The 11,178-nt window shown below is 43.5% G+C and overlaps 1 protein-coding gene across 2 annotated transcripts in view; it reads left to right on the forward strand.

Annotated features, from left to right (window-relative positions):
* LOC115146207 (calcium permeable stress-gated cation channel 1) overlaps window positions 1–10,082 on the forward strand; it is a 34,153-nt gene extending 24,071 nt beyond the window's left edge. The window contains exons 8-25 of one of the 2 annotated variants that reach the window (XR_010459767.1): window positions 375–426; window positions 544–652; window positions 1,335–1,408; window positions 1,495–1,575; window positions 1,678–1,798; window positions 2,008–2,141; window positions 2,304–2,426; window positions 3,243–3,396; window positions 3,507–3,613; window positions 4,128–4,214; window positions 4,348–4,413; window positions 4,532–4,694; window positions 4,781–4,886; window positions 5,364–5,531; window positions 5,679–5,791; window positions 6,246–6,335; window positions 6,471–8,262; window positions 8,303–10,082. Coding sequence is in view for 1 of the 2 variants with exons in the window: in XM_029688138.2 (XP_029543998.2) it covers window positions 375–426; window positions 544–652; window positions 1,335–1,408; window positions 1,495–1,575; window positions 1,678–1,798; window positions 2,008–2,141; window positions 2,304–2,426; window positions 3,243–3,396; window positions 3,507–3,613; window positions 4,128–4,214; window positions 4,348–4,413; window positions 4,532–4,694; window positions 4,781–4,886; window positions 5,364–5,531; window positions 5,679–5,791; window positions 6,246–6,335; window positions 6,471–6,668 (1,946 nt within the window). In the remaining variant the exon portion in view is untranslated. Of the gene's footprint in view, window positions 1–374; window positions 427–543; window positions 653–1,334; window positions 1,409–1,494; window positions 1,576–1,677; window positions 1,799–2,007; window positions 2,142–2,303; window positions 2,427–3,242; window positions 3,397–3,506; window positions 3,614–4,127; window positions 4,215–4,347; window positions 4,414–4,531; window positions 4,695–4,780; window positions 4,887–5,363; window positions 5,532–5,678; window positions 5,792–6,245; window positions 6,336–6,470 lie in introns of both variants that reach the window. The other variant, XM_029688138.2, reaches the window with a different exon arrangement.
* Window positions 10,083–11,178: the final 1,096 nt, after the last annotated feature.

Consider the following 11,178-nt stretch of genomic DNA (forward strand, 5'->3'; position numbering starts at 1 on the left):
AACACGTTTGAGGTCTGGGGGGACCAGGGTTCTCCATAGCCACTTTATTACTGTTGGCTGTCATCTATATGGACCATTGTGTCACCCTGTCATTAAATTAACCAACACCCTTATATCGGTCACCATAGAAACAGTAAATAAATGGCGTGAAACTAAAATAGAGGGTGGAGACGTGACTAATCTCGCAATTTTGTCTTAAACTTTTCACTGAGTTTTTACTAAATTGGATGAGACAATCCTCTGTTTGATCCATTTGCCATCTTAACCATGTAAAGACGAGGGTATTCCTCTTAAAGTCTATTTAAAGTTTGACGTCTCTTTCTTACAAAAAAATGACTGTTAAACAAATAAGTGTCATGTTTTCTTTTCTGTAGGGGATAATCCTGAGAATTTTGGAAGAACGACTGTGGCTAATCTTCCTGCAAAGTAGGTCAAAGGCCTGGGTCTTCTCTTTTTGCCAACTTCAAGAAATGTTCATGAATATCTTGACCATCATGGTTATTCAATAGTCATGTGAAATGCCTTTTCTTTATCTTCTCTTAGGGACAGCTTCCTGTGGCTCCACAGTATCTTTGCTCTGCTCTACTTCATCATCACAGTGCTGTGTATGGCCCACCACTCCTCACGCCTGGAGTACAGAGAGGATGAGAAGGTGTGTGAGGGCTCCTCAAACCTGGCCAAATGCACTGGTGTAAAGTACTTAAGTAGTAATTTAAAGTATTTTTGGGGGGGTATCTATACTTTACTATTTATATTTTTGACAACAATTCCTAAAGAAAATAATGTACTTTTTACTCCATATGTTTTCCCTGACACCTAAAAGTACTCATTACATTTTAAATGCTTAGCAGGACAGGAAAATGGTCCAATTCACTCACTTATCCAGAGAACATCCCTGGTCAACTACTGCCTCTGATCTGGTGGACTCAATAAAAACATATGCTTTGTTTGTAAATGATGTCTTAGTATTGGAGTCTGTAACTAAAACAAATCAAAAAATGGTGCCATCTGGTTTGCTTAACATAAGGAATTTGAATTTGATTTATACTTTTACTTCTGATACTTAAGTATATTTAAAACCACATATCTTTTAGACTTTTACTCAAGTAGTATTTTACTGGGTGACGTTCACGTTTACTTGAGTCATTTTCTATTAAGGTATCTTTATGACAATTGGGTACTTTTTCCACCACTGGCCAAATGTGTAATGACTACTAGGTAACATAGTCAGGTTACTGTCTCTGAAAACTGAAAGAGACACCGTTTGATGTGTGTAATGCATGGTTACCATCTTACTTTTATTATTGGCAAACTTATTGTTGTTTTTTTGTCAGGTGGCCAGGACTCTCATGATCACCTGCATCCCCAGAGAGATCTCCGACCCAGGCCTCATCACAAAACACTTCCAGTAATCTTATGTTTACTTCTCACTACTTTACGCACTCAAAATAATGCTGATAGTAATAAACCTGGTCCCTCTTCCCTCCACTCTAGTGAGGCTTACCCCAGCTGTACTGTCACTGACGTCCGCTTCTGCTTCAATGTACACAAACTGATGATGCTGGACTCTGAGCGGTACAGTAACTATGACAATATAGAGAAGTTAGTCAGTAATCCAATACAATCACTGTTTTGTTGTTTTTTTCCTCTGTGCAGATTTTAGTTGTTTTGTTTCAGACGGAAGGCGATGAAGGGAAGGCTGTATTTCGCCACTATGTCCCAGAAGGAGGGGAAGATCATGATTAAGACCCACCCCTGTGCTACCATCTTCTGCTGTGATGTGTGCGGCTTTGAGCAGGTACTTTTTAACAGAAACGTTTGTGAACCTTGGTCATAGTAATTATGGTGCATTGATTGCGTTTTGCCACTGGATGGCACTAAAAAACTACATTTGATTTGAGCGGCAATGTGCAGTTTAGTCTGTGAATAGAAATTCAATAAGGGGCATGACTAGACTTGGTGAATAATACTGGTATGTTGCTAATCTATATTTTCAACTCTTTGCAGGTGGATGCAGAGCAGTATTACAGTGAGCTAGAGGAGAAACTGACCGATGAGTTTAATGCAGAGAAGCACCGCATCTCGCTCAAGAGGCTGGGCATCGCCTTCGTGACTTTTCGGGATGAGAGGATGACTGCTGTGTGAGTGAACTATGACCTCTGACATGTTAACTCACTGTTCTGCTGTCTCCCGCAGTGCATGCATGGCACGCCAACATGTTACAGGGTTTGATTGAATGTGCTCATGAGTGTGTCTCTGCCTGTTTTGTGTGATGACTTTGTGTGTTGTGTTTCTCCCTACAGTATTGTCAAGGACTACAGCTGGGTTGGTTGCCGTCGGAGACCCAAGCAGTCTAGCATCACCACGGTAGTTCAGTCTCACAGGTGGGGTGTAGGCTATGCCCCAGCTCCAAGCGACATCATCTGGTGAGTGAGGAGGCGATCTGAAAGCAGATCATGGCTTGAAATCCCCTCCCATTTGGTTATCTAACTGTACTTAGGCCGGAATTCAACCTAACGCATATTAACGAGCTGTGCCCTGCCACAGACTTTTAAAGCTGTTTGCAGAGGTCGTTAATCTGTTACTTTCTATTACAAGAGTGCCGTCTCTAGTCACTGCCATGTGGCCGTTCCACTCAACCATTTAACCATCTTAATTAGATGGATTTTAGAATTATATTTGTGTGGGTTATCTTAGATGGTGTGTTTTAAAAAAAATAAAATAAAAAAAAATTTAATTGTTTGTTGGTAGTTTAGTGTATTTGAGATCAGTTATAAAATGAAGGGTTTAGATGATAACCATCAGCCCCTCTGAGTTCACATAATGTGTGTGTTATATGTGTATGGTGGGATTAGCCGGTGAGGTATCCCCGCCACGCGGCGCTCGCTGTTTGTGCTTCATGCCTCATTGGCTGTGTGTGTGGCGGGAGTAGTACTGCTTCCTGGTGCAGGTAGTCTAGACAATTGTGGGGCTCCCGGTCACGGCCGGCTGTGACACATTGCCTCTGCATGTCGCTCTGGGTAACCGACTGTTTCCCTTCTTTAAAAAGGAGTGTGATGTGTCCAACCTGTTATCCACTCCAGAGTAGTCAGTGCGCTGGAGCATACTCCCTCTCACTTTAGGGGTTGCTTTTGTTGTATTCATACTTTGTGGGTTTACACAGTAGTACAGATTAGTGGCGATATGACGTGAAGGCTTTTGGATAGATGAGTATCTGACTTCTTGTTTACTTCTGTCTCCAGGGAGAACCTGTCGCTGTGTGGCTCCCGCTGGTGGCTGCGCTTTGTCCTGCTCAATATCCTCCTCTTCCTCCTCCTCTTCTTCCTCACCACGCCCGCCATCATCGTCAACACCATGGACAAACTCAACGTCACCCGGCCTGTTGACAGCCTGAGGGTCAGAATTCATTTCAGAATTACAGTGTTTGTGGTGCTGTACCAAAGCAAATAAACTCCAGAATGAACTATATCAAAATGAACTCATAATGTTTTTGTTTCTCCCCATAGAGCCCGATCATCACTCAGTTCTTCCCTACCCTCCTGCTCTGGGCATTCTCTGTCCTGTTACCCTTCATAGTCTACTACTCTGCCTTCTTCGAGTCTCACTGGACCAGGTAGAGTACTGAACTGCTGCAGGCCCCAGCAGACACTGTCTGACACTCAACCTATGGCCTAGTTCTGTCCCTGAACACCTTCTTCAACAGTTCTCTCTCTCTCCTCTCTCTGTGTGCTCTGTCTGCCTGTGCTACTTCTCTAGTCAGGTTGTCATAGTGATCTCTGTAGAGATAATGATATGCACAATGGTCACTATGCACTGAGGAGCAGAATAGCTCTGCATCCGGAGGAGACAACCTCACACGGCACCTATGAGCACCGTCTCTTTACATAACCGCCCCCACCGCCCACCCATGTGTTGTGAAGGCGTGGTGTGTGAACGACTGAATGCAAATCAAATGTTTACAGTTATTGGTGTGAAAAGCTCTGCTCGTGGTAATGAGCCCACTATGAAGTCCTTTACATTTGAAATGGTGTGAGGGAGTGCAATTCTAACATATACTGCATGTTCCAAACGTGTTTTGTAACTGCATGTCCTCTGTTGTAATGGGGTCTATGTTGTGGGGTCCTCAGATCCAGTGAGAACCAGATCACGATGCACAAGTGCTTTGTACTGTTGGTGTTCATGGTGATCATCCTGCCCTCGCTGGGTCTCTCCAGGTATGAATATAGAAACATACATGCTGACCTAACAGCTCATTTATAGTTTCCTGATATGATCGTTACAGAGATTACACTTGATCCAAGACCCTGTGCTTCTACTCTAATGTACCTGTGGTTCTTTCATCTCCAGTCTGGACCTGTTCTTCAGGTGGCTGTTTGATGTCAATTTCCTGGAAGACAAGAATATCAAATTTGAGTATGTTTAATTGTTCTGCCCTCTAATGCCATGGTACCATATGCTTAGCGGGCATTGAAACAACTGCCATATACAGCGAACATGCACCTAGGCTTTGCTTCCTCTCCTCTGTGTGCAGGTGTGTGTTCCTGCCTGATAACGGAGCGTTCTTCGTGAACTACGTGATCACGTCCAGCCTGATCGGCACGGCCATGGAGCTGCTGCGTATCCCAGCTCTGATGGTGTATGCGCTGCGTCTCTGCTTGGCCAAGCCCGGGGCCGAGCGCATCCACGTCAAACGGGTGGGAGGAGCAGTATTTGACTGTAGTATTTGTGTGAATTATTGATGTAACTTTTCTTTTCAAGTGTGTTTTGTCTGTCTCTCCAGAGCCAGGCCTATGAGTTCCAGTTTGGTCTGCAGTATGCCTGGACCATGTGCATCTATGCTGTTAGCATGACCTACAGTATCACCTGTCCCATCATCATGCCCTTTGGTGAGTGTGTTTGTACGCGCCCCCTCCTCGCTGTGTGTGTGTCCGCTCGGTGTGGAGTGGAAGCCTCTCTCCTGCTACTGTAATGTTGGTCACCTCTGCTGCCAGCCTGGTGCAGACTGTGTGAAGTGAATGTGCTGTAGTCCCAGACACTCAGACACAGCGAGCTGGGAGCCAGACGCCCACTTTACTCCTGTCTCTGCCCAGAGCTGCAACAATCCTTTATTTACTACTACTCTCCAGGCCTTGACGCATGCCTTCCACATTGTATCAGTCCTGGGCTCAACTGCATGCTGTCTTTAACCTGTGATTCACTATGTAGCCCAGAGTTGGTCAGTTCCAACTAAATTCCGAAGTCAACTGACAGGAATGGGAGTTGAATTGACCACAACTATGCTTTAGACGGAAGTTAACAATATTATAATAGTTGATTGGCTGCATATGTCCTCATCAGTCAGCTCTGTAATGTCTGTCTCTCAGGGCTGCTCTACCTGATCCTGAAACACATGGTGGACCGCTACAACATCTATTATGCCTACGTGCCCACCAAGCTCAACCAGCGCATCCACACTGCAGCCATCAGCCAGGTCATCGTGGCGCCCATCCTCTGCATGTTCTGGCTCCTGTTCTTCTCCGTGCTCAGACTGGGTGCGTACTTCCTGTTACCGTAGTCTATCAAACAGACCAATACATGTGGGCTAGCCACTGTTAATCAGATATAGCTTAGTGGCAGCTAGAGTGGTCATATGGTGGTGAGGTCTTGATTGTGGTTCTTCTCTTTCCTTTGTGCTCCAGGCCCAGTGCATCCCATCACCCTCTTCACCTTTGTGTCCCTGCTCTCCTGCCTTGCCTTCTCCCTCCTTGGCCTATGCCTTAGGAAACAGCCTGACAAGTCATCAAGCTACCAGGTCAGCTACCGTATTAACAATTGGACATAGTGGAGTTTTTAATTTACATTTTATTTTACCTTTATTTAACTAGGCAAGTCAGTTAAGAACAAATTCTTATTTACAATGATGGCCAAACCTGGACGACGCTGGCCCAATTGTGCGCCGCCCTATGGGACTCCCAATCACGGCCGGTTGTGATACAGCCAGGAATCGAACCAGGGTCTGTAGTGACGCCTCTAGGCTAGCAGAGCCTTAACAGTTTTTTACGATAAACTCTAACGTCATTGATTAGGCCTAAGTGCTTCAACCATATGCAATGTCTTTATGTGAAGTGGTGTTTAAGCATCTGCTGTGACTGTGCTGGTGAGATTGAATCCCAATCAGAGATTTTTCTTGACCCCTCCCGGACTTCTGGTGGGTGTAGAGCACAGGCCCTCAAGGGCTAAATGACTTCTGTGCCAATGTGTTTCAGATGTCAGACCAGGTGTCTGCTGACCAGCCAGCAGAAGGGGCCTTCACTAATGCAGAGAGAAGCTCCACCCCCTCCACCACCCCATCTAATGTACCTGCCTCCCTTCAATCACACCACTCTCTCAATTCCTCAGAGTTGTACAATATTCTCATAACAAGAAGATCTGTATGGGTAATATCTCAGTTGTAGTCATTAGTAACTTGTCTCCTGTGTCCCTCTCCTCAGCTGTTTCTGGCATCTGTGTTGCTGGAGCCGGAGCTAGGCCTGACCCCGATGCCCTCCCCAGCTCACCAGAGCTACGGGACCATGGCCAGCTCCCAGGACCGAGAGGAGGAGGAGGACCAGGTTGAAACCGTTGAGACAGAGCTCCAAGAGCCCCCAGACCCTTACTACGCCATGGACAGCCCAGTGGGTAACCAGTGACCTACACCTGTGATATAAGGGAGCAAAAGATGCCACAATGCTGCATATTTACCTTTTAACCTCAGAATCACATCCAACTGCCTCAGCCCCTCTGACTGGACCCATGTTTGTGAGACCATTTGGATTGTGTCTTTGAAGGTTCTTTGGAACCCAAGGCTGAAATCATTTCTTCCTCAGCCCTGTGGCGGGGATGTGGAGAAAGGATGCAAGTGGCCTTCTCTCCCTCAGTGTACAGAAGTCAAAGTGACCACACCACAACATCTCTCAAAGCTGTCATCATAAATGAACCATACAGAGGATACTTCAAACAAAAGTGCTGTCATTTTCTGACTTACTGCTTCATAATTGTCTCCCTTTCTTCCCTCTAAGTTGCATGGAATGAATTAACTAGCGAGGAAGGACACTGGGACAGGAGTAGGGGTGAATTTCACCAACTATCCTACTAGACAGAGTGGTCTTGGCTCTGGTGTGGTAGAGCTCTGTGAGGCAGAGGGTTGCGGGTTGTAATCAAGCCATCTGCAGTGAGAGAACAGGACAGACGGATGGAGGGCAGAGTGGATCTCAGAGCTCTAACACTCCCTATGGAGGAGAAGGCACTAGGAACCCAATGGGACCTGATGCTATTGTATTTTTTTTTGTGTCAAGGTTGTTATTTTTGCTTTTCTGTAGTTGCCCGTTGTATGTGATATTGTGCTGAAGGGCGAGGGGAAGGCTGCTTATTGTTTAATAACCATGTATTTATGGTGCCATCCCTTTGTTTATAAATATGACTGTGAAAAAGGTGTCTTCTTGTTGGACAAGTCCAGGTAGTCAAAACATGATCTCCAATTTACTTTGGTTTTATGTTTTGCATAAATGTCCGGCAGCAAAAAGTAGTCTAGAAAAAATACTAATCGTTCTCTATTGCATCGTGGTTTCAGTAGTCCAAACCAGTCCTCTCCACTGAATGTTGAGAATGCTGTATAAGAGAGGATTTGTCTGTACATTGAGGGTGGACATGGAGTATAACAAACTAAACGGCTTTCTCTAATGCTGCATAAGACTCAGCTGACAGTCATACAGTAACCTTTGCTAGTGTTGTATTGCAAGTGTTTTTCTGCTCGAAGGCGAGGTTTCCTTGCCAAACTGAATGTAAACTGATTGTGGTTAGTAATCGTGCTCTCTTGCTGTGCCTTGAAGAAAATCGCTCTTTCGTCTAGCAATCCAGCATGGCCTGAAATATGCTGCATGGACTGAACTAAAAACCAGGGAAAAGATGTAGACAGACTTAAATTAACAAACACACACAGAGTAGCGTATGGCCATAGTTCTATCAAATGCCACCCATAACCAGCTATTATCTTACTCCCATCATTTGTGTGAGAAGCCATAGGAAGCTATGAATAGGAAGCTATGAATAGTTCCCTCAGCCAATAAACAAGCAGGGTTTAAATAAGTATTGTGCAAAATACTTATTTTCGGTGTAATTTGAGTATTTAAAAAATAGTGGCCAAAGTCCGCTTCCATTTAAAGTATTTTCAAATAAGTTCCTATAAATTGCTTTTTATTTTAAACAATTAAAAATTTCAAATTAAAATAACACCCCTAGGACCAGGTTCAAATGCATGGTATTAAAATAACACCCCTAGGACCAGGTTCAAATGCATGGTATTAAAATATTTGTATTTGAAAATACAATTGTCTGTATTTGACTATTTTCAAATACTTTACAAATGTATTTCCCAAAATACATTCTAATATTCAACTGCTTGTATTTTCATAACAAAAACATCTAAATACCTACTTCAAAGTGCATTTGAAAGTAATTTAAATACCCAGATCTGACAAACTGTGCTCCACAGACCACTGAGCTAATGATGTTGACTCATTATGTGCTGACTGGATTTTCTAGTCTCATTTTTATTTTCTTTTTTTCTTCCAATGAAATCATTTGGATTGTAGCTTAAGGTGCCTTGTGGGTGTCACTCTCTCTGTCTGCAGTTTCTAACTGTTGTATTCTGTGATCATATAGCCAAGCTCTTTGTAGATTCCTTTGAAACTTGTTTCTCTGGTGTCTTTGCCCTTCCTACAATGTTATGATAAGTTATTGTTAGTTATGTTTGTCATCATGCATAAATGGTGGTTCCTGGTTTTTCCTGAACCCAAAGAAAGCTACAGAATATATATATATAGAATAGTACTCCAAAGTTAGAAATGTAAAATTGTTTGCCTAAGAAATGTCACCCAAAGATACAGGTCCAGGTACTTTTTAGTGCATCCCTGGGAAGGTTGCCATTTTATGGTCATTGAAGTATATTCTTGAAATACCCTGATGTCTTTATTTGCTATAATTTGTTATTATTATAAATAGTGTTTGTTAGAAGTGGTTTTGTGAAACGGACATAATATTATAGGATAAATCTAGTGTCTTATCAAATCTAAGTTATTTGTTTAATTTCATGGGAACTAGAATTTGTTTTATGAACAAATGTCCAGCATAAAAACAAATTGATCATCCCAAAACGAGTCACTGTGTTATGTTCACGGTGTAGGCCTACGCTACCATTTGAGATGTTAATTGTGGAGCGCAACACAGTAAAATCAGTTTGAACAGCACATCACAGAAACCATAAACAAAAAAAGTGCCTAAGCTCGCCAAATGTGTGCTCTGGGTTTCAGCATGTCGTTTCACAGGCCATGAAGTTCATATATAGGCGCTACTTGGTCAATCCGATGTCTGCATTGGCCGTGCAACATTTACAGCGGTACGGCCTCTTCAGAAGTCAGGGCATTCATACTTCTTGCGCTTCGTGGAGCAGCGCAGAGCTGTTGTCAAGGAAGTGAGCTTGTGTTTATACAGGACCTCCCGCCCTCACCTACCGTCAACCAATCATGTAAATGCGGAACTATATGGAGCTCTCCATTGCTACAAAAGTTGAGGCTACGGCGACGCAGTACAGAGCTCATTTTGGCCTCTGCATTCCTCAGTCGGCTCTGCAATTGCGTCACATCATCCACACGGTGCCTCCTACCACATTTTCAGATCAAGCATAAATTGTCTCTTCCTATTAAAACATGTTAATCAATTTCTTTTTTATGGTGGTCATAACGGTTGAGTAAACATCAAAAAGAAAGTTTGGTTCTTTATGTTCCAATAACAATGAGTGGGGGAATGTACTTGTAAAACTCACTGAGATTTGATTCCAAATTAGCTCTGTTGTATCTCTTTGTCATTTGTGCTCATACATCAAATGCTCTTCACATGGGTGCCCTGGCTCTATTTTGGGGATACAGTGGTTTTCCACTTAGGCCAAGCTCTTATTTTCATCCTTTACAGGAAACTGGTGTGTCCTTACTGAAGAACTACTTATAGATTTCTCTGAATCATTTACTTTTGCAGGGAAATAAAGTAAAACAAACATTCTGTCATCTTGATGTAAATGTGTGGCTTGTTTTTCTTTTTAACCTGAGGTTGAGGAACAGTGGGAGAGTGTGTAGCACTGACCTCCCACCGGACATGCCTGAGCTGTTCTGTGTCAAATGTCTTTGAAGTGCTGTGAGTGCAATTCAAGTTGAATCCATGGCCACTAGTGCCCCACATCTTGTGCTACAGGGAACAGGCTGCCTTTTCTCCTCTGTCTCCTGTGGTCTAGGGAAGGGGACAGAGTCACAAGTTCAGCAGAAGGCACTGCGCTTCCTGTCAAGGAAAAAACCAAGGGGGACCTGCTGAGAGTTGACCAGGCTTTTATAGTGTTTTTTTTATATGGTGTGGTTTCTTATGCTGGCCATGAGAAAATGTAGCCTACAATTGACAGCGGCTCGTTGTCCAAGCACGTTTGGATATTCAGCAATGAGTGCTAGGTTCTCACACAGGGTCCAAGAGAGAAGGTTAATCTGCCATCATTGGTCAATTTGCAATCATTTAAGAAACATTTTCATAAACTGGTATTGTTCTCAAACTATTGTCCTCAAATGTTCTGATTTGCAATGTATGTGCCATACTAAACATTTTTGCATCAAAAATTATATTTTACACTTCCTTTTCAAAATCCCCAATTTTGTCAAAAGGCATTTTAATGGTCAAGCCTGTTGGTTCTGAATCAAGGTTGTGTGGGGAATGAGTTTCTTTGCTGATCAGATTTGTTCACAATGACCATGAATTTGCCTGGCAGCACTATGTCCCATTGTTAATAGGAAAGACTGTGCCCCGGTCAGAGCTGCAGAGACAGGGTTAATGCATGCAGGTGCTCACCTCCCTGATGACCCACTGTTTGGAGAAGTGCTTCTGCATACAAACTAGCCCTGGTACAAGCCTGTGTGCATACTGGAGACCTCATTGGTCCTGTAAGCTTCATGTGGGGATTGTAGGTTGAATGGGGGCAACTCATTGAGTGAGGCTGCCTGTCGCCAGAGCATGGTAGAGAAGGAAAGCTGAGTCTCCAATACCATTGAATAACATCGCCCTTAGTGCTGTTTAGGACTAATGTGCATCAGCATCCCTAAAATCTACGCTTAGTGCGCTATCAGTAAT

This window comes from Oncorhynchus nerka, linkage group LG18, assembly GCF_034236695.1.
Source record: "Oncorhynchus nerka isolate Pitt River linkage group LG18, Oner_Uvic_2.0, whole genome shotgun sequence".
NCBI classification, from domain to species: domain Eukaryota; kingdom Metazoa; phylum Chordata; class Actinopteri; order Salmoniformes; family Salmonidae; genus Oncorhynchus; species Oncorhynchus nerka.